The sequence below is a fragment of the Salvelinus fontinalis genome, chromosome 10 (assembly GCF_029448725.1).
Source record: "Salvelinus fontinalis isolate EN_2023a chromosome 10, ASM2944872v1, whole genome shotgun sequence".
NCBI classification, from domain to species: domain Eukaryota; kingdom Metazoa; phylum Chordata; class Actinopteri; order Salmoniformes; family Salmonidae; genus Salvelinus; species Salvelinus fontinalis.
Window position 1 is genome coordinate 18,524,801 of NC_074674.1, and position 24,158 is coordinate 18,548,958.

At 41.6% G+C, this 24,158-nt stretch overlaps 1 protein-coding gene across 1 annotated transcript in view; it reads right to left on the reverse strand.

Moving 5' to 3' along the window:
- The window catches only part of lamc3 (laminin, gamma 3), a gene marked incomplete at its 5' end in the record, with an annotated part of 143,842 nt that extends 121,835 nt beyond the window's left edge, over positions 1-22,007 (reverse strand). Inside the window, 4 exon segments of the mRNA XM_055935965.1 lie at positions 808-925; positions 14,326-14,514; positions 19,241-19,407; positions 21,877-22,007. Of these exon segments, the coding sequence (XP_055791940.1) occupies positions 808-925; positions 14,326-14,514; positions 19,241-19,407; positions 21,877-22,007 (605 nt within the window).
- Between the last annotated feature and the right edge of the window lie 2,151 nt (positions 22,008-24,158).

Below are 24,158 nucleotides of genomic sequence, written 5' to 3' on the forward strand. Positions count from 1 at the left end.
GTTGTATTCACCGTATGTGATCAATAAAATTGGATTTTGATTTGATTTCAACATGGGTCATGCTGTAATATCAATATTTCCAGCAGCCTGAGTCACCAGGCAATCCAGGAAATGGATTTGTGCCAAATGTTAAGGTCCAACAGACAGAGGCTGGTGCATAATGCAGAAGGTACGGTAGGAACAATTTGGTGGTAAGAGAGGAGTAGAGACTGTTCACTGTATCAAGGGGATAGTACTGACATTGAAAACAATGGCATTGCTAATAGTAGCAGGCAGCAGTAGTGATGATTTAGCACCAACGGCAGTAGAGTTGTTGCAAACTGGAAGAGGCTCCAAACTTTGGTATTCTGTTCAGCTCCAGCCCTGGTGTAAACCTCAACAGCCAAGGTCAGTGTTAGTATGGATGTGCTTCATGGCTAAAACCACTGCAGCATGTCAAAGCAAATACACACGATAACTAATATATGAATTATTAAACATTAACACACACCCATCCAAGGTTGCGTTCAGGAGGGAGCAACGTACGACAACGTAATGTGATGAATAAAGCTGACCTGATCACGTTTTCTACATGTCAGAGGCATGTCTGTTCCACTCAATAAATCGGAACGTTCCACTATCTTGTGGCCTACTGAACGTGGTCGTATGGTAGAGGCATACAGACAGAAAAAGAAAATCATAATTCTCTTTAAATGCATTGGTTTACTACTCTCCCTCTGTCTTCAAAGGGTTTGTTTATTTTCTGCGTGTGTGAGTGTGTGTGTGGTGTGCGAGTGTGTGTCATGTGTGTGTGGGTGTGTTGCGTACCTGCAGCCGCCAGGGCTGAGGGAGTGGAAACCGGGTTGACAGGTGTCACACTTCTCCCCTGTCACACTGGGTCTGCACTCACACTTCCCCTCCACACCACACTGCAGACTCACAGAACCTTGGAGAGAGAGAGAGAGAGAGAGAGAGAGAGAGAGAGGAGAGAGAGAGAGAGAGAGGAGAGAGAGAGAGAGAGAGAGAGAGAGGAGAGAGAGAGAGAGAGGGAGAGAGAGAGAGAGAGAGAGAGAGGAGGAGAGAGAGGAGAGAGAGAGAGAGAGAGGAGAGAGAGAGAGAGAGAGAGCAGAGGAGAGAGAAGAGAGAGAGAGAGAGAGAGAGAGAGAGAGGAGAGAGAGAGAGAGAGGAGAGAGAGAGAGGAGAGAGAGAGAGCTGAGAGAGAGGAGAGATGAGAGGAGAGAGAGAGAGAGAGAGAGAGAGAGAGAGAGAGAGAGAGTTTAAGTACAGAGGGGGAGTCTACAATCAGTAGAGATAGAGAGTCAGTATGGGGTCTGGTGTGAGATTTGGTCATGTGGGATCTGAACTGCCAGCGCCCACACCGTTGCTATAACAAAGCCATTGTGCTTCCTTAGAGGTAGACTGCACACACCACACAAGGAAACAGGATCATGAGCCTAGGGAGCCTGGCCACAAACCACATTATTACCATGATGATAATGATGATGAGTGTATGTGTGAGATGTAATGCATTATCGACCTCCCACACAACAAACTGCCATCATCCATATAGAGTGCCTTTAAGAACATTCACACCCCTTGACTTTTTCCACATTTTGTTGTGTTAGAGCATGAATTTAAAATGGTTTGAATGGAGAGTTCTTGTCACCGGCCTACACACAATACCCAATAACGTCTTAGTGGGCTTACGGTTTGCGCAACATTGTAACCTAAACTCAGCAAAAAAAGAAACGTCCCTTTTTCAGGACCCTTTCTTTCAAAGATCATTCGTAAAAATCCAAATAACTTCACAGATCTTCATTGTAAAGGGTTTAAACACTGTTTCCCATTCAATGAACCATAAACAATTAATGAACAAGCACCTCTGGAACGGTCGTTAAGACACTAACAGCTTACAGACGGTAGGCAATTAAGGTCACAGTTATGAAAACTTAGGACACTAAAGAGGCCTTTCTACTGACTCTGAAAAACACCAAAAGAAAGATGCCATGGGTCCCTGCTCATCTACATGAACGTGTCTTAAGCATGCTGCAAGAAGGCATGAGGACTGCAGATGTGGCCAGAGCAATAAATTGCAATGTCCGCACTGTGAGACGCCTAAGACAGCTCTACAGGGAGACAGGACGGACAGATGATCGTCCTCGCAGTGGCAGACCACGTGTAACAACACCTGCAGAGGATCAGTACATCCGAACATCACACCTGCGGGACAGGTACAGGATGGCAACAACTGCCCGAGTTACACCAGGAACGCACAATCCCTCCATCAGTGCTCAGACTGTCCGCAATAGGCTGAGAGAGGCTGGACTGAGGGCTTGTAGGCCTGTTGTAAGGCAGGTCCTCGCCAGACATCACCGGCAACAACGTCGCCTATGGGCACAAACCCATCGTTGCTGGACCAGACAGTACTGGCAGAAAGTGCTCTTCACTGACATGTCGCGGTTTTGTCTCACCAGGGGTGATGGTCAGATTCGCATTTATCGTCAAAGGAATGAGCATTACACCGAGGCCTGTACTCTGGAGCGGGATCGATTTGGATGGTCCGTCATGGTCTGGAGCAGTGTGTCACAGCATCATCGGACTGAGCTTGCTGTCATTGCAGTCAATCTCAACTCTGTGCGTTACAGGGAAGACATCCTCCTCCTCATGTGGTACCCTTCCTGCAGGCTCATCCTGACATGACCCTCCAGCATGACAATGCCACCAGCCATACTGCTTGTTCTGTGCACGATTTCCTGCAAGACAGGAATGTCAGTGTTCTGCCATGGCCAGCGAGGAGCCCGGATCTCAATCCCATTGAGCACGTCTGGAACCTTGGATCGGAGGGTGAGGGCTAGGGCCATTCCCATTCCCCCAGAAATGTTCGGGAACTTGCAGGTGACTTAGTGGACGAGTGGGGTAACATTTCATGGCAAGAACTGGCAAATATGGTGCAGTCCATGAGGATGAGAAGCACTGCAGTACTTAATGCAGCTGGTGGCCACAACAGATACTGAGAGTTACTTTTGATTTTGACCCCCCCCCCCTTTGTTCAGGGATACATTATTCCAATTCTGTTATTCACATGTCTGTGGAACTTGTTCAGTTTATGTCTCAGTTGTTGACTCTTGTTATGTTCATACAAATATTTACACATGTTAAGTTTACTGAAAATAGTATCTGGTTGACAGTGAGAGGACGTTTCTTTTTTGCTGAGTTTATATTTGAGACCAACGCATGGCTGTGTAAGAAGCGTGCCTGTATCTCTCACAGAACGGGTATGAGATTCACGTTCTATGATCTCTCTACCGCTCTCTGCTCTGATAGACATGCATGAGCTTGCAACTCTCTCCAGTGTCACACTATAGAATCATAGCCGCACAAAGGGTTCTGGAGGAGCTGCAGCAGCCCTGATAAATTGAAATACATTTTCCAAGTTATAGAGTTACTGCTGTCTGTTCAGAAAGAAACAAAATAATTCAGAATAGCCTACTACACCATGAGAAAGCATATAACTTAGAGGACCAACAGCTTCTTTAAAAACATGTTTGCTTAGCTGTGGAGTGTATCCCATTAACAAGGCATAGTGTATAGTCGGGGAACGTGCGGCAAATCTGTCAGTCAACAACAGCATGCAGACAAAACAGGCCTTCGCCAATACTTAAAATACAATCCCTGGAAAAAAAACAGATTGGAAAGCAAATGGCTCCTGCTGAAAAGAGAAGACTCTGAGAGTCTTTAGGCATGAGTACATCGGCCATCACCAGTGAGTGAGCTGCACGTCATTGGGTGAGTCAGTGAAACTGGAAAGCATTTTTAGGACTATAATTTCCTCCTCATATTGTAGCCTACAATATGTGTCTCCACACACCTAGGCTTAGGGTTTTGATGGATTCAAGACAAGGTTATTTTTATTGATCTCAGATTCTCAGTTTGTCCATGTCAAAGTAGCCTTCCATTTCCATCATTTGTGCATTACTATGTTCCTTTCAGGACAACTGGAAACGAAGAGAAAATCAAGGTTGAGTCATGACGTCATTAAATGCTTTCAATATTTGTCCCTGATTTTTTTAAATTTAAAGTAGGTTTGAGGTTTTTAAGTCATTGAAATTTGGAGCTATAGTAATTTTAAAATATTGTCCCATGTACATTGTGTAATTTACGGATGGTCCCAAACTAGCACCACTGGGGTTTCCGAAGTCAAAGCATATTCCACACCCACTTGTTGGACATCAATTTGCTCTCCAAATTGATGATTACTTGGGTGCTGCCAGCTGTGGACATGTGGGCAGGATTGAAATAAACCCAACCCAAGAAAACAGTTACTTAACCTGGATTCCTAAATCTCGCAAATCTCAGTTTTGGACTTTCTGACCAAAATATCCTATTTACACTTCGTAATATATTTTGGGGTAACACTTTACATTATGTTGCTCCTATTACCACGTAACTAACACAGTAATAACTGTGTTAACAACATAGTAGTTACATACGTTTTACTATGTAATTACATGCTAATAGGGTTGTTGCAGAATCAGTTATTGCTCAATTCAAACAAGGAATGTATTATTCCACATTCACTTGCTGAAGATTATTCCACATGTGTGACTACTGATGTTATTGCACATTTTTTTGTTCCACAATATAACTAATGTTTTGTATTTACACATTTGAAAGTCACCTGTGAATTACCATGTCAATAACCAAAATCTGAACTTGCTACAAGTAACTAATAGGTGCCGAATCCACAAGTAATATCAGGGTTGATGAAAAGGCTGAGACCTGGTAACAACACGTGTAACAAGGCATCTTCTATCATTACGTATCGGTCATTGTGCTATGACCTGGCTCAAAGGCTATAAAGAATCAAGTGTAATTTAAGAACAACATAGTTACATAGGATATACTTGTAACGATCATGTACCTACCCAGGAGCAAGCAACTTAATTGAAAGCCAGTAGAGTATAACTTTAATAATTGCAATGTAGTTACAATGTAACAACCTTTGCAGACAATAGGCTATCCAGGATAAATGACTAGACAGGAGAACATTAGGTGTAACGCTTATAGTTACATTGTACTTACAATATAACAATCTTTAACAACCAACTCTGTAATTACAATGTTGTTACAAAGGATGTACCTGTACTTACAATGTACTTACCCAGGAGCGAGTAACTTGATGTAAAGTGAAGTGACATTTGAATGACTTTGTAGTTACAATGTAACAACCTTTGTTTACAACAGTCTAATCAGGAGACAGGAGAATCATTTTCAGTTTGACTTTTCCCTGTAAACATGCCTGGGCCAGAATAAATGATAATATCAAGAAGCATTGGCATGAATCAATACATAATGACAGACATCGTCAGCAACGGAATGATTATACGGACAGTAGGCCTACGGAAAAAACAAGTAGACAGACAGAAGCAACCATATGGTCTCAGCAAAGTCGACCGACAATAACTACCATTAACAAAAATATAAACCCAACATGTGAAGTGTTGGTCCCATGTTTCATGAGCTGAAATAAAAGATCCCAGAAAAGTTCCACACACAGAAAGCTAATTTCTCAAAAATGTTGTGCAGAAATGTGTTTACATCCCTGAGCATTTATCCTTTGCCAAGATAATCCATCCACCGGACAGGTGTGGCATATCGATAAGCTGACTAAACAGCATGATCATTACACAGGTGTACCTTGTGCTGGGGACAATAAAAAGCCAGTCTAAATGTGCAGTTTTGTCACCCAACATAATGCCACAGAGCTCTCAAGTTTTGAGGGAGTGTGCAACTGGCATGCTACTGCAGGAATGTCCACCAGACCTGTTGTCAGAGAATTGAATGCTCGTTTCTTTATCATAAGCTGTCTCCAATGTCGTTTTAGAGTATTTGGCAGTGCGTCTTCACAACTGCAGACCACGTGTAACCAAGCCAGTCCAGGACCTCCACATCCGGCATCTTCACCTGTGGTATCGTATGAGACTGTGGATTTGCACAATATTTTTTTTTGTTGCACAAACTGTCTCAGGGAACCTCATCTGCATGCTCGTCATCCTCACCAGGTTCTTGACCTAACTGCAGTTCAGTGTCGTAACCAACAAATGCTCACCCTCGATTGCCACTGGCACGCTGGAGAAGTGTGCTCGTCACGGATGAATCCCGGTTTCAACTGTACCAGGCAGATGGCAGACAGCGTTTGGGCGAGTGGTTTGCTGATGTCACCGTTGTGAACAGAGTGCCCCATGGTGGCAGTGGGGTTATGGTATGGGCAGGCATAAGCTACGGACAATGAACACCACTGCATTTTATCGATGGCAATTTGAATGCACAGAGATACCATGAGATCCTGAGGCCCATTGTCGTGCCATTCAGCAGCCGCCATTACCTCATGTTTCAACATGATAATGCACGGCCCCATGTCTCAAGGATCTGTACACAATTCCTGGAAGCTGAAAATGTTCCAGTTCTCCAATGCCCTGCATTCTCACTAGACACGTTCCCCATTGAGCATGTTTGGGATGCTCTGGATGGACATGTACACAAGCTCGTTCCAGTTCCCGCCAATATCCAGCCATTGAAGAGGAGTGGGACAACATTCCACAGGCCACAATCAACAGCGGGATCAAACCTATGTGAAGGAGATGTGTCACACTTCATAAGGCAAATGGTGGTCAAACCAGATACTGACTGGTTTTCTGATACAAACCCCTATCTTTTTTAAAGGTATCTGAGACCAACAGATGCATATCTGTATTCATGTGAAATTCATAGACTAAGGTATTTAACTCGGGAAAATCTTTGAAATTGTTGCGTGTTGCGTTTATATTATTGTTCAGTCTAAATGTAAATGCATTTGCCAAAATTATCTATATAATTACTCATGCCTATACAGAAATAAATAATATAATTCAAAATACTACAGCAGAGAGCATAATTTGGCCACAGTGGATCATTAGCTTTTAAAAAAAATTAGCTGTGGATTGTGTATTTGCGAAGCGTGAACGGCAAATAGCCTCCACTCTTCTTGGAAGGCTTTCCACTAGATGTTCGAACATTGCTGCAGGGACTTGCTTCCATTCAACACAAGAGCATTAGTGAGGTCGGCACTGATGTTGGACGTTTAAGGATGGCTTGCAGTCAGCGTTCCAAATCATCCAAAGGTGTTTGATGGGGTTGAGGTCAGGTCTCTTTGCAGGCCAGTCAAGTTCTTCCACACCGATCTCAACAAACCATTTCTGTATGGACCTCGCTTTGTTTATGGGGGCATTGCCATGTTGAAACAGGAAAGGGTCTTCTCCAAACTGTTGCCACAAAGTTTGAAGCACAGAATCGTCTAGAATGTAATTGTATGCTGTAGCATTAAGATTACCCTTCAGTAGGGCCTCCCAAGTGGCGCAGCGGTCTAAGGCCGGGATCGATTCTCCTGGAATCCGACAAACCCAAATTAGTAATTTGGACTGCCAGATGGTGAAGCGTGACTCATCACTCCAGAGAACACGTTTCCAGAGTCCAAAGGCGACAAGCTTTACACCACTCCAGCCGACGGCTGGCATTGCGCATGGTGATCTCAGGCTTGTGTGCGGCTGCACGGCCATGGAAACCCATTTCATAACGATCCCGATGAACAGTACTTGTGGTGACGTTGCTTCCAGAGACAGTTTGGAACTTGGTAGTGAGTGTTGCAACTGAGGCAAGACGATGTTTACGTGCTACATGCTTCAGCACTCGGCGGTCCTGTTCGGTTAGTTTGTGTGGCCTTCCAATTCGCAGCTGAGCTGTTGTTGCTCTAAGATGTTCCACTTACAGTTGACCTGGGCAGCTTTAGCAGGGCACAAATGTGATGAACTGACTTGTTGGAAAGGTGGCATCCTACGACGATGCCACATTGAAAGTCACTGAGCTCTTCAGTAAGGCCATTCTACTGCTTCCCAATGGAGATTGCATGGCTGTGTGCTTGATTGTATATACCTGTCAGCAACGGGGGTGGCTGAAATAGTTGAATCCAGTCATTTGAAGGTGGGTCCACATACATTTGTATATACAGTACATCTGGAAAGTATTCAGACCCCTTGACTTTTTGCACATTTTGTTACGTTACAGCCTCATTCTAAAAATGGATTAAATGTTTTTTCCCTCTCATCAATCTGCACACAATACCCCATAATGACAAAGCAAAAACAGGTTTTTAGACATTTTTGCACATAAAAAAAACTTTAATATCACATTTACATTTTTATTTTATTTTATTTTACCGTTATTTTACCAGGTAAGTTGACTGAGAACACGTTCTCATTTGCAGCAACGACCTGGGGAGTAGTTACAGGGGAGAGGAGGGGGATGAATGAGCCAATTGTAAACTGGGGATTATTAGGTGACCATGATGGTTTGAGGGCCAGATTGGGAATTTAGCCAGGACACCGGGGTTAACACCCCTACTCTTACGATAAGTGCCATGGGATCTTTAATGACCTCAGAGAGTCAGGACACCCATTTAACGTCCCATCCGAAAGACGGCACCCTACACAGGGCAGTGTCCCCAATCACTGCCCTGGGGCATTGGGATATTTTTTAGACCAGAGGAAAGAGTGCCTCCTACTGGCCCTCCAACACCACTTCCAGCAGCATCTGGTCTCCCATCCAGGGACCGACCAGGATCAACCCTGCTTAGCTTCAGAAGCAAGCCAGCAGTGGTATGCATAAGTAGACCCTTTACTCATTACTTTGTTGAAGCACCTTTAGCAGCGACGACAGCCTTGAGTCTTCTTGGGTATGACGCTACAAGCTTGGCACACCTGTATTTCTTCTCTACAGATCCTCTCAAGCTCTGTCAGGTTGGATGGGGAGCGTCGCTGCATAGCAATTTTCAGGTCTCTTCAGAGATGTTCAATTGGGTTCAAGTCTGGGCTCTGGCTGGGCCACTCAAGTACATTCAGAGACTTGTCCCGAAGCTACTCCTGCATTGTCTTGGCTGTGTGCTTAGGATTGTTTTCCTGTTGAAAGGTGAACCTTTGCCCCAGTCTGAGGTTCTGAGCACTCTGGAGCAGGTTTTCATCAAGGATCCGTTGATCCTGACTACCTCATGGCTTGGTTCTTGCTCTGACATGCACTGTCAACTGTGAGACTTGATGTAGACAGGTTTGTGCCTTTCCGAATCATGGACTCCATTCAAGTTGCAGAAACATCTCAAGGATGATCAAAGGAAACAAGATGCACATGAGCTCAATTTTGAGTCTCTTACCAAATGGTCTAAATGCTTATGTAAATAAGGTATTTCTGTTTTTTATTTTTAATACATTTGCCAAAATGTATAAAAACCTGTTTTTGCTTTGTCATTATGGGGTATTGTGTGTAGACTGATAAGGAATACAAATTAATTTAATCCATTGTAGAAAAAGGCTGTTACGTAACAAAATGTGGAAAAGCGGAAGAAGTCTGAATACTTTAACGAATGCACTGTATAGTGTAGCTGATCTTTGAGTTGCGGTCCCTGAAAAGCAGTTAAATAGACCTAGGCATATCGCAATACTTTAAAATACCATCATAGTAAAAACATAGTTTAGGAAGCAAGTGGCTATTGCTGAAAAGAGAAGAGAAAGAAAATGTCTCTAGCAGACCTCGGATAACTAGTTTTACATTTGTGGAAAGTAAAAAACCATTGGGTGACACAAAATGTTACGTTGGAGGTGTCTACAACTATTGAATACAGACCTGAGAAAGCAACTACTTAAAAAAACTTGTTGAATACATCATGGTTATCAGTGTCAAATGCAGCACTTAAATCCAAGAGTAGAAGGACAAAGAGCTGTTTGGCATCTGTGTTGGCTCTAAGATAATTTACCACTTAACTAAGGCTGCCTCTGTGCTGCGGGGGGCACGGCAAACAGATTGTAATTTAAAAAAAAAACAGTTGGCACTTAAAACCTGTTATGGCTGCACGCTGAATATTGAAAAAACTGGAAAATGTGTGCACATTTTCAAACGGCCTCCTAAGAAACTTTTTATTTTCCAATATGCATATATTTACTACTGTTGGATAGATAACAGTCTGTAGTTTCTAAAAAGGTTTGAATTGTTTCTCTAAGTCGAACAGAAATATTTTTACAGCCATTTTCCCAGCCGAATTGAGTTTTCCAAAATGCGATGTGTCTCTTTAAGACCTTCTCTATAAAAGGCCATTTGACTTGTGACCATAGGGACACGTCAGAGGCGTTCGTCAGACTGTAATGCGGAAGTGAGAATTGAAAGGAGTCGAATATCTCGTCCCTGGACTGAATAACACAACTTCTTGTGAGACCTGCGCAGTTAAAAAAAAAATCCGGGCGCGAAGGATAATTTGATCTCGGCTTCTGGAACAAGGTAGATAACGTTGAATATGATGCCTGACTACGATATTATTTGATACATGTCACAAAATCATCCTAAAGTATGTTTTTTCAATATACTTTAATTATATTATTGCAATTTATTCTGGACTTTAGATGTGAAACGACGGAAGAATTTTTTGAAGAAAAGCTTTCTAGCGCAGCAATGCTATCGTGCTAGCTAACCAAAGAGGGAAATAATTCGTTCTGGAACCCAACTAAAGACTCTACTGGACATTGGACCCCGTTACAACATTCTGATGGAGTACCAAGAAAGATAAGACCCAATTTGGGATGCTTTTTCATATATATGTCGAACTGTTGAATGCTAACTCTGCTAACTGTGCTAGGCTAGCGCTTGACTAGAATCAATGCTGCCTTATGCTAGCTTATGATGTTAGCTAATATAACGATATATTGTGTTTTCGCTGTAAAACACTTCAAAAATCGGAAATGTTGTCTGTATTCACAAGATATCTGTCTTTCATTAGTTATCCACCATATGTTTTTCTGAAATGTTTTATGAGGTGTAATTAGTAGCCGACGTTGGTGTATGTATTTTCTCTGGCTACTCCCGGCTGGATTCAGACTGTAGCTATGTATTAGCATTTTTGGGTAGCATCAATGTAAAACTGATTTATAGCTAAAATATGCACTTTTTATGAACAAAACATAGATTTATTGTGTAACATGTTATATGACTGTCATCTGAGGTCGTTTTTTCTGGGCTCTTTAGGTTGGTTTTAGTTTATTTCGGTTGGTTGTGCATGCTACTTCAATCATAATTCATACTTCATAATCATAATTCATACGTGTCTGTCCACTTTTGTATTTGGTGGTGAGCTAACATAAATATATGTGGTGTTTTCTCTGTAAAACATTTAAAAAATCGGACATGTTGGCTGGATTGACAAGATGTTTATCTTTCAAATGCTGTATTGGACTTGTTAATGTGTAAAAGTTAAATATTTTTAAAAAATAGATTTTGAATTTCGCGCCCTGCAGGGGTGTCATTTTCGGTCCGAGGTCGGGCTTGCACCCCAAACAGGTTAAAAATAATTTAGCGGTTTGAAAACCAATGTCTCCAGAATTTTGCTCAAGAATGGAAGGTTGGAGATTGGCAAAAAAAGTATGAGCTGAAGAATCTAGAGGACTTTTTTTCAGAAGGGGTTTCACCATAGCAGTTTTTAGTGCAGTGGGGAAAGTTCCTGTGAACAGGGAGGGATTAACAATAGCTTGCACTTCTTCAGATATGCAATTAAAAACTGTTTGAAGAAGGTGGTGGGGATAGGATCGAGAAGGCCGGTAGAAGGTTTAAGTTGAGCTATCACTTTCCTGAGCATGTCTGTTTCAACCAGGGAAAAGAAATCCATAGTAATTTAACTAACTTTTCTAGATTTTGGTTGATCAAATATTTGGTAGCCATCAAATAAATATTTTGGTTTGTTTTAAATAACTTGCACATATTCAAATACCTTCAAATTTTATATATTTTCTTCTGAGAGGTATTCAAAATACTTTCAAATATTATGTAATTGAGATGTAATTGAATATCAAAGGAAATAGTTGCCAATAGTTGCCTTTAGTTGATTCTCTATATTTGATTACCTGGAATATTTGAAAAGTTGGTATTTTCAAAGAAACTACAAAATACTATTATTTTCTGCCCAGGTCTGGTCTCTAGTTATCAAAATGTTCAAATAAAATAAAATAAATTATAATTTCATTGGTCACATATACACAGTTAGCAGATGCGAGTGTTGAGTGTTGATGCGAGTGTTGAGAAATGTTCAACTCCCAATTGAGTGAACAGAATCTTATTGGCACCAGCGGAGAGCATCGGCGATAAGTGCATGCATATTTATCGTCTTTATCATTGGATCAGTACCACTGGAAAGTTTTTTGGGGGACAATCATTTCCCCCTCCAATTTGTGTCTTCCCTTTTCGTAGGCCTAGATTAGATGGTTGCATCCAAGCCAAGGTTGTTTATATTGATCTGTTTGTCAGTGTCAGCAGAGGAGGCTACTGATTTGTATCGTATTAAAAAGATGTTGCTTATGTCTCCAGTCACATAAAGTGTAGTAGAATTGTATGAAATGTATTTCTAAAAGGCAAACATTTTCCTGTGCAAAGAAAGGACAAGAAAAATCTCTGATTAGGCCTCCTCTATTTCACTACGTACTCAGGCAACAGTCTGTTTCGCAAACAATGATTGAGTTATATTATCAGCCTAAATTATGACTATGCAATCATCTCATCACATTAGCAATAGTAGCCTGTTTTACATTAGTCTGAAAATGTGATGAGAGTGGTGCAATTTTATTGTGAAAAAATTGCTTCCACAAACGTGAAACTCACGTGCCGCCTATGAATGTCGAAACTTCAAGTTGGCCTTGTGACTTGATACAGTTTATTATGCATCTATTTCACGTTGCACTGTATGTGCCCCTCCACAAGTAAATCAGTCAATCTATGATGAGGTTTCTACACCTGCATCAACACCTGCATTGCTTGCTGTTTGGGGTTTTAGGCTGGGTTTCTGTACAGGACTTCGAGATATTAGCTGATGTACGAAGGGCTATATAAAATAAACTTGATTAATTGATTGATTGGTTGAGCAGTAGTTGACATTATACATGCTGTTCCACATACCTTTAAACCTAATATTGCATTTTTGTTCATTTTTGCTGTTCTCCAAATAGCATTTGAAATAGTTTTAAATAGTGTAGAAATGCAAAATTCCCCACTTTGCCATACCCTATAGGTTTAGCTGAACTGCCACTGGCTAGCTAGCTAGCTAGCTAAGTACATTAGTGAATAATGGGGAAATGCTAGCTAGCTAGCTAGCTTTACCACCGCCCTGCATTATTACATATGACTAACTAAAATAGTTATTGCTTTGAGTCTAAAATGGGGAATTGAATTTTAATGGTGTGAATATGAATTAAAACAGATCCTGTGTCCTTATTTCTCCTGGTTAGCCTATTGTCTGCAAAGGTTGTTACCTTTTAACTACAAAGTAATTAAAATGTCACTTCACTTTACATTAAGTCGCTTGCTCCTGTAAGTGCATACATTCATGTATATCCCTTGTAGCAACATTGTAATGACAGAGTTGGTTTTTCAATACTGTTACATTGTAAGTAAAATGTAACTAAAAGGGTTCAACTTAATGCTCTCCTGTCTCCTAACTTCTCCTGGTTAGACTATTGTCTGCAAAGGTTGTTACCTTTTAACTAGAAAGGACGTTACATTGTAACTACATAGTAATTATAAAGGTTATACCCTACTGGGTTTCAAGATACATTAAGTTGCTTGCTCCTGGGTAGGTACATAATAATTACAAGTATATCCTATGTAACCACGTTGTTCTAACATAGAAATAACATAGAAATAAACTAAATACGAATTACTGAAAGTATGTGCCTTGTTAGAATTGATGTTAGCAGGTCCTAGCCTATTTATCAACACTGGTATTACATGTGGATTCAATGGTAGTTGTAGTCGTTGGCATGGTAATTACACAGGTGACGTACACATGTGTAATCACAAAGCATTAGTTACATAGTGGAACAATAGAATGTGTAATAACATCAGTAGTTACACATGTGGAATAACCTTCAGCAAGTGAATGTGTATATTGTTTATTAACTGACTCCGCAACAGCCCTATTACCATGCATAGCAAAGCCTATATAAGTACTGTGTTAACACAGTTATTACGTTTTTAGTTGCATAGTAATAGAGGCAGCTTAATGTAAAGTGTTGACAATGTTTACACTAGAATGAAGCATTTCTGACTCATATCGATGACACATAGGCCGGTCTCAACCACAGCAGTAGTTCTTGCGGCGTACAGTGGCTCTTTAAAAGATCAATAACAGGTTACCGTGAACTGATTGAATGAGAATTAACGAATGACAATGAATGAACCATTGAAGGAGTGAATTCATGTATATGAAACAGTCTAAAAGAGATGGTTTACCTATGGTGTTACAGTCGCAGGGGCGGCAGAGGTCCTGTGGTGACCGTCGGTAGTGGTTCTCTTTGCAGCGTTCACAGTGCGGTCCGTCAGTGTGCTCCCTACAGTCCACACAGCGCCCCCCACTCCCTGTGCTACGGTACTGCTCCGCATCGAACACACATGCATCCGCTCGCCCACTGCAGTTACACTCTGAGGAGAGAAAAAGGAGGGAGGTAGAGAGAGGGTCGGGGGGATTCAAAAGAGTGGGGGAATAGGGAGAAGGAAAGGGGAGAGCGAAGAGAGTGGGGGAGAAGGAAAGGGGAGAGGGAGGAAATGAGGCAAGGTAAAGAGCGAGAGGGAGAGAGAGAGACAGAGAGTGAGATGTGGGGGCAGAAGAGAGTGATAGGGTAATAGCAACGAGCAAGAGAGAGATGGGGAGGAGAAAAGTGGTAGAATGAGGTGGGGGAGGAAAAGCGAGAGAGAAAGGGTGGGGGTTATGTTTATGAGAGATCATGTGTGTGGGATTGTATCATCATTTACAGGCTGGTTACTAATCTCAATTCACACGGTCAAAATGAGCAGCCAATCCTATAGTCAGGGGGCACCGTGATAACTTTAATACATGTTTGTACAAGAAACAATTACTCAGGCGATAACCTCCTATCACAGGGCTCTGTTAGAGTACACTGCATGCATTTCCTCTCCATCGCAGTATTCTGCTGTCTGCCTACCCGAGGGGGCATTGTAGGAAATTACCCATTCTATTACGCATCAAACTCTCTGTTGAGTTTGCAATAACCATATGATTATTCCTCCCTGATGCCGGAAGACAGGAGAGGCTCCATTCTATTTGTATTTTTCTCCGCAGTGTAGGAAAAGACTGTATTTGCAGTCAGAGTACATTTGATTGTTAGAGAGTAGGCATATTCACCAGAATATCAAGATCATCAAGGACATCCACACTTTAGCATGTGTCATTCTCAAGTTACAGGATTTGGGCCTAAGTGCATAACAGGAGGGCGTACAGCAAGATATGAAAGTCTGATTTGTAAATCCCTCTGGATAAGAGAGTGTGCTAATGACTAAAATGTGAACATATAAGATATAACACAACCTACAGTCAACAATTTCTGCATTTTTATTTGACATTTTGCAGGATGAAATCTCTTGAGATGCACCGTCTCGTTTTCAAGATCACTTTGTTTACGTGTGTAGATTTTTGTTTACTCTTTATGTAGCAGACGTGATACTATGAGATTTTAAAAAGCCTTAAAGATAAACATGAGTGATAACGCGTACGACTGCAAACCGATTGCGTCTGCCTGAGTCATTACACATGTATTCAATGCAGCTAGCTCAGGTGCTCTGATTAAAGCCGCTTCCTAACGAGCATCTGGTTCGTGTGCTAATAAACATGCCACTTAGGTCTGCTAAGTAACTTCTTAAGAAGCAGAAGGATGTTGTAACAAGCGTGTGTGTGTGTGTGTGTGTGCATGGATGCGTGCTTGCATGTGTGTGTGAACTTTGCTCAACTCTCTCTCTCTCTCTCGGCTGAGAAGAGATGGCATTTTCAATTACAGTGTTTGTGTTCCGACAAGCCGGACCATGTGGTGCTAGTTGCAGACACATGCCTCGGACGGCAGAGAGGCACGAGAGAGCTTGGCCCGGCAAGCTGCGTCATAACGAGTTTCTATCTCACTGGATACAGAGGGTGGAATTATGATTTTTTATTCCCCTTATACTTTCACATTCAGTGCTTTTTTTTGTAGGGAGTTGTATTTACTGAATAATATATTCACTTCTCCTACAGTACATTCAGCAGTCTATTTAGAAACACAGTCTGTTATGTACAGAGACTGTTGGGCCACATCCCAAATGGCACTCTATCAAAAGTAGTGCACTATATAGGAATTAGGGTAGCATATGGAACACAGCCTGAGTGTAATTAAAACAATCTTGTTGCTTAATGGAATCTAGCATAAAAACAATTCACGAGGCGCCTTTCCTTTACGGGTTTATCCATCCAACCAATTAGAATTCCTCCACAGCAGCACACCGCTCAGTGCACAACGCGATAAGCCTGAACCTCGATGATACTCACACATAAGCAAACACGCACGCACGCACCCACACACAAACAAGCACAAACGCATTCACGCTTAGATATGCATGCACGAATGGACAGTACACATGGAATTCATCTTAATTATGCTCCAACAACTTTTTACAGATGTTACATTAACATCTGATAAGTTCAATATTATTTCAGTAGGAATGCTTTGTAAACACAATGATATATGCATTTAGTAGCTGCTTTTATTGAAAGCGACTTACAGTCATGCGTGCATACATTTATACTTACAGGTAGTCCCAGGAATCGAACCCACTATACTAGTATTGTGTGAGCCATGACCAAGAGCCCTCCCCAACAACGCAGAGTTTAAATAATACAAAATAAATTGTGACACAAGAAGCTATATCCAGGGAGTACCAGTGCAGATCAATGTGCAGGGGTACCAGGTTTTTGAGGTAGACACTGTATGTACATAAAGGCAGAATGTAGCTGTGGAATTGGACTTTGTGGCTATGGAAGCTAGTGGAATGTGAATGAATTTTTGTAGACAAAGTGAATTAATAACTTTTTTGGTGAAAATCAGCTTTGAAATCAGCATATTTTGCGTTATGGTTTGCATCTTATCACAGAGCTAATATTAATAATATGCATGTAAATCTCTCATGGCTCAAAGTGGAGGAGAGTTTGACTTCTTCACTATTTGTTTTTGTAAGATGTGTTGACATGGTGAATGCATGTTGTGTCTGTTTAAACTACTAGCAACCAGCTCAGACACCCATGCATACCCCACAAGACATGCCACCAGAGGTCTCTTCACAATCACCAAGTCAGAAACAGACTATGGGAGTCGCACAGTACTACATAGTGCCATGGCTACACAGAACTCTATTCCACAAAAGCAATTAAAGTACCTTTTCCATGTTTCCTCATTAGATTAGCTCTTTAGAAAGAGGAGAGTCGATGTGATGTTTTCTTCTTTATCTGTTTCGTTATTTAAAGCTAAAATTGTGTATTGGGTAAAGTGTTAGGAAAGGTAATGTCATGTAATATTTAAAATGGTATATTTAATTGCCTCAATGTTACTGAACCCCAGGGAGAGTAGCTGCTGCCTTGGCCGAAACAAAACAGTCATGGGCACCTGCAGGTTTTGTCTAGTTCCCGTGTTGTTCTAGAGACGTCCCTAGAACGTTGTGTCATGGTCCCCTGGAGGTTTTTGTCTAGTTGCAGTAAAAAAACTGTAAATCTACAACTCTAGCTACCTTAAATTCCTGCTGCACCACCAGGGACATAATGGAGATTGGCAAGAATACATTTCTGCACATTGCCAAAAGTTGCGGTAAAAATAAGTCAATATATACAACATTTTCAAGGTGTTATTTCTATAAAATGGCAGTATGCTGCTGTATTCTGATTCCAATTAGTGTAAAAAAAAAGAAAAATCGATAATTTGTTCTGTGACAACTCTTGGGCTTTAAATGGGATTTTGAACTCATGGCCTCTTGGTCGCTATCAATCAGAAAAGTAATGCTGCAGTGTAGCTACACCAACAGCTTAATGAGTGTTAATAATGAAATATGGCTACAGACTTACTGGCAAGAACTTATCCACTTAAAACTAGCAGTGCTCAAGGACACTTGACATTAATTCTTTGAGGATTTGAACTTGCAACCTCTTGGTTGGGAGTGCCTCACTGTTTCTGCAATGCCACCAGGTTCATGCTTGTATATATATATATGTATATGTATATGTATATATATATATGTATATGTATATTTATGTCAAAACAAATGGGTTAGGGAACCGTGTTGTTACCTTAGACACAAATAGGTCAAAGGTACATCTCACAGGTACACACATGTGCTCACATGGTACCTTTTCGGTATAACGGGACATTTTTCTGCCTCATATTTTCTATAGAATGTAGGGATCATCACTGCACTTTGATAGGTTGGGGAAATGTACTTGTGCGGCTCATTAGCATATTTCGGGCCTTGGTCAAATACAAAGCTGAGATCCAAAGTGTAGGAATACAGGTAAAATCAGCTACTGACACAGATATGGTGGTGTAGCAGGAAGCATGTAATTCTGCAAATCAAGGGGTTGTGAGTTCTAATCCCATGTATAGACATTTTGAATAATTACTGTATAAATAAACATACACAATGTAATCACGTGTGTAAAATACGTACATTTGAAACACTGGATGTTCACATCACTGTGTGTGTATCATTGACAATGCATTTTTGCAAATCTAATGCATTTTTTGAAAGCTAATGCGAACGTTTGTGAACGGTTACGTGGATCACGTGCAACTTCATGTGAAATATCATCACATGTGAAGTGTTCCAAAAACACATGGCTCCACATGATTTCACATGTGAAAATCCACATCATCTAAACATGTGGAAATGTCACATGTGAAATCATGTGATTTTCCACGTGTGAAATCATGTGGTTTTTCCATGAGGGTGTATGGATATTGTTTTGCAAACGTTAATAAACAGTTTCAACGTTTTGACATGCTGTGTTGCATTATTCAAGTGTGTTAACGTCGGTGCAACATGAGTTGGGAGCTAACGATGCAATCCCGCCAGCTCTCGCAATGAATGAGTCAGTTGAGCAGGCACGTTGCTCTTCACTCTGTAAAAAGGGGCTGCGCTGATGGACATACTTGAGCCTCTCAATCACGTGAAACACATTTGACTGAAGTATTGAATGGACCAAAACGTCTAGTACAGAACCATTAAAAAAAATATATAATAATAATGAAATACTGAAGTTCCGGTATACAGTGCAATGTTAGTACTCACTAACTATAACCCCCCCTCCCCAAGGGTGACTTAACAAATCTCCAGTACTCACTCATACACTGGTTGGCAGAGTCTCCGGTGGCCCTGGCCCATGGCCTGTCCTGGTAGAACGGGCGGCACTTCTGGCAGTCCACCCCGGCAGTGTGATGCTGGCAGTCACACACCAGAGCCCCCTGCTTGTCCAACACACACTCACTGCCATGGCCATTACACTTACACCTGGCGGGATAAAGATGGAGAGGTGCGTGGACACGCAGGCACATTAGTATGCGCACACTTGTATGGACGCACGCGCATGCACTGAGGACACAGGCACACACTTTTGCACGCTCGCCCGCCCGCACACGCACACACACACACACACCGAGGGAAATTAATAGAGAATAGGACAGAGTAGTGGAGAATAGGTGTAAAATGAGAAGTTTTTTGCACTGTGAGGACTTGTCACTTCCCATTACCTTCACTCAGTGGCAGATACATTGCCTGGGATAAGGTGGAGATTTTATCCCCTTCAGTGACTACTGCTCTGCGCTGTTCAACTCCCCTGTGTGATCAACTCTCGTCTGCACAAGCTGTCCCTAAGCATAAACAACTACATATCAGTCACTGTGTGTGTGTGTGTGTGTTCTTATTTTTTATTTTTATTTTATTTTATTTTTACCTTTATTTAACTAGGCAAGTCAGTTAAGAACAAATTCTTATTTCAATGACGGCCTAGGAACAGTGGGTTAACTGCCTGTTCAGGGGCAGAACGACAGATTTGTACCTTGTCAGCTTGGGGATTTGAACTTGCAACCTTTCGGTTACTAGTCCAACGCTCTAACCACTAGGCTACCCTGCCGCCCCAAGCTATACCTTCCTTTCCAACCAGTCGAGAAAATACAATTTCCTGTGACTAGAAAACACAATTTATCCAAGGTAATTTAATGATCAGGAATGTATTGCTAATAGCTGTTATCTCAGGGCCTATCTTTATAGTGTCTGATTCTCCTTATCGTCATTGGTTCTGTTGAGTGCTTACCCGCGTCCCGAATGGTAACCCTATAATATAGTGCAATACTTTTGACTAGAGCCCTATGGGTCCTGGTAAAAAGTAATGCATGAAATAGGGAGTAGGATTCCATTTGGAACTCATCCTCTGTCATTGGTTCTGCAGAGGGCCTTTCTGTGAGGGGGGGGGGGGGGGGGGGGGGGGGGGGCTTAACATCGCGCCTGTCCCTGTCACATTTAACCAGCTGTCCCAGATCCAGACTCTTTATGCCAACGGCTCCCAATCACTTATTTCTGTTTCTGTTGTTGTTGTTGTGACAAGGAAGTTGTTAGTAAGAAAGTGTAAATTGCCCCCAACCACCAACTCAGATGTCTCTAGTAGTAAACTCTGAGGTAATCTTGACAACCACAATAATGAATATGGCACAGAGAATAGCTCATATAGCAGCTTAGTAGTCCGTCAGTTCTGGACCATTTCTTTTTACTATTTTGAGTTACTATACTCCACTAGCTGACCATTTAATCCAACACATTGACGTACCCTGGCACTGCTATGGCCAATCCAATGAGCTAGGCTAAGTATGCTACACTAACCAAACAAGTGGTCAGGTTGCCCCTCGCCATTCCCTCAGGTGTCATGGTGACATTGTTGGGTCATTTGTCAGATTGTCACGCCTCGCTGTGATCATAACCACTTATGACAGGTGTCAGATCCCGTTGAAGCAGCGGGTGAAGGCTTCATCTCAATGACTTAATAACATCCGTGTTATCCTGCCGTGCCGATGGACATCCTGTCTGTTCCGCCGTCCTCCTGTTGTCGCTTCTCATTACTGTGAGGAATAAGCCCAGGGACCAGCAGACATGGGGCCGGCTTTTCAGTTTTGGAATGATTTCAAATAGTATTTGAACCCAGGTCTAGGGACCAGGGACAGAAACAGGAAAGTGACAGGAACAGAGGCAGATTTTGTGGCTATGTTTCTATGTTTCTATGTCTCTATGTTTCTATGTTTCTATGTTTCTATGTCTCCATGTCTCTATGTCTCTATGTTTCTATGTTTCTATGTCTCTATGTCTCTATGTCTCTATGTCTCTATGTTTCTATGTTTCTATGTTTCTATGTTTCTATGTCTCTATGTCTCTATGTCTCTATGTCTCTATGTCTCTATGTCTCTATGTCTCTATGTCTCTATGTCTCTATGTCTCTATGTCTCTATGTTTCTATGTTTCTATGTTTCTATGTTTCTATGTATCTTCTGTCCAGGACCATGCAGGGCTTGCGTTGAGACTGTTTATCATGTAAACAGGATACAGAGAGGGAGGAAATGTGCAGCGGACGTTCGCCATATGTGTTTTATTATCTACCAAATGGGCCACGCTGGGTTGTTGTTTTATAGCCTGAGAAAGGAGCAGACAAAACAAAGATACATCAAAACTACACGGCAAATATGCTCTCCCTCCTTCTCGTTCTCGCTATTTCTTGCTCTCTCTCTCTCTCTCTTTCTCTTTCCGTTGAGTTTTTTGGCTAATGTCGAGTTCTAGCAGTGACCACAATCCCCGGTGGATTGAGAAAGAGAAAGAAGTAGAGGAGAGTGAAGGAAAGGCCTGATAGTTTTGTCTCTCTTTGAAGTTTTTGGAGGGAGTATCCACGACGACAGCCAAAGGCCTCTGAGGACCAATCAGATGTCAGGTGTGTGTTACCTGGCTCCCACAGAGAAATCAGAGATGGCGTAGAAGTAGGATCGCAGCACCTTGGCGTCCTTGAAGAACTCGTCTCCGAAAGTGTTGAGCCTGTCCAGAGAGATCAGCAGGTCAGTGGCTGTCACCCACTCCTATATAGAGAGAGACAGAGAGAAGGAGAGGGGGATGAGAAAGAGACTTTGGAGGGATGTGGCTGTCACCTACTACAGAGAGGGACAGAGGAAAGGGCCATGAGGAGGAGGCGATAAAGGGGTTGGAGGAAGGTGATGGATTGAGATGGATAAAATAGGAAAGGTAAAAGACAGATTCAGGTAAGGTCAGAAGGTGGAGGAAGAAGAGGATGGGAGAGAAAGGGGGGATAGAGAAGGACAGATAGTGCATGGTAGTGAAAAGAGACAAGCCATGGAGATGTAAAGAGGGGTAGTGTTATGGCTGTTGCTTTCCTCATCCTCGGATGAGGTGAGGAGAGAAGGATCTTCTGACCAAAATGCGGAGTTAGGGAAATAAGCCATCTTTATTTATTAAACGACAAAAACTGAATAATGATGGCAACACGAAAAAACAAACACTTTCAAAACTTACAAAATAACAAAACGACGTAGAACGGAACCTGAACATAAACTCACATACATAAACGTAAACTCACGGACAGGAACGTTACATCGAAACACACGAACAGCCAAACAGTCCCGTAAGTGAAAAACACATCGACAACGACGAAAGACATCACAGGAGACAATCACCCACAAACAAACAGTGAGAATGCCCTACCTAAATATGACTCTTAATTAGAGGCAAACGCAAACCACCTGCCTCTAATCAAGAGCCATACCAGGCAAACCGAAACCAACATAGAAACAGATAACATAGAATGCCCACCCAACCTCACGTCCTGACCAACTAACACACAAAACTAACATAAATAGGTCAGGAACGTGACAGGTAGAATGGGGTGTGAAAGAAAGAAAATGAGAAATATTGAGATATAAGAGAAATAAATAAATAAGAAATCGAGGATAAATAGAGAGGAAATCGGCAGTGGAGATAGAGATCACATAAGTTAGAGAGGAGACTTGGCAAAGCGCTCTCAGACTCTCAGACAGTATAACAGATCATGTTTGGCAGCACACACCGAAACCATAGCATACCAGATACAATGAATGCACCGTGGATGAGGTGAATTGGAACAGTTAAATAGAAGAAAATGAGAGAGGGGGAAAGAAAAGAGAAGTGAGAGTAAAGAGAGTGGAAAAGACAAACAGCAGGATACGGGAAAGAAAACATGAAATTCACATGTGAACACGTGAACATGTGAAGTTAATTAATGTGATAACAGGTAACAACATGTGAAGCAACATGTGACAACATGTGATACCATGAAACTACACGTGACGACATGTGAAAGAGAACCTGATCTCATCTGTAATTAATGTGACATAAATGTGACAACATTGGAATGCAACATTTCAACATGTGATACCATGAAACTACAAGTGACATTTTAGCACTTGAAAACTCAGTTGTCAAATGTAATTTTGAACATTTTACTTTGAAACACATATTTGACATTAATTACATTTAAACAGTAATTGTATCCTGCAGGTTTGTTTAGTTCTCGGTTTGTTCCAGGGACATTCCCAAGGACATTATGTCATAGTCCCCTGGAGTATTTTTTATAGTTACGGTGAAAATATGGTTAATCAACAACTAGTTATTGCATTTTCCAGCTACATTCAGGTGTTGATGTTACAGGACAGTATGCTGATTACTTAACACTAAACATCTCTTGGGATTTGAACACACAATCTCTTGGCTGCTAGCTACCTGAAGTTCCTGCTGCACATTGAAGATAAACAAGAATGCATTAAATATATACAACAGAAATATAAACAACAGCTTGGTGTTATGTCTAGAAAATGACAGTATGCTGCTGTATTTTGATTTCAATTAGTGTACTTCAAAAAAACTGTGCACTGTGACAACTCTTGGCACTCTTCATTAAATGGGATTTGAATTCATAAACTCTTGGTCGCTAGCAACCGGAAATGTGCAGCTACACCACCAGATCTGTGAGCATGAAAGAGATATCGCTACAGGCGTATTAGCAAGAATGCATTTCTGTACTTTCCTGAAAGCTGCCCAGAATCAAGTAAATAATTATCCAATTATCACCATCAACATAAAACTAGCAGTGCCCAAGGACACTTGATTTAGAGTATACATTAATTATTTGAACTTGTGACCTCTTGGTTGAGAGTGCATCAACGTTTCTGCAGTGTCAC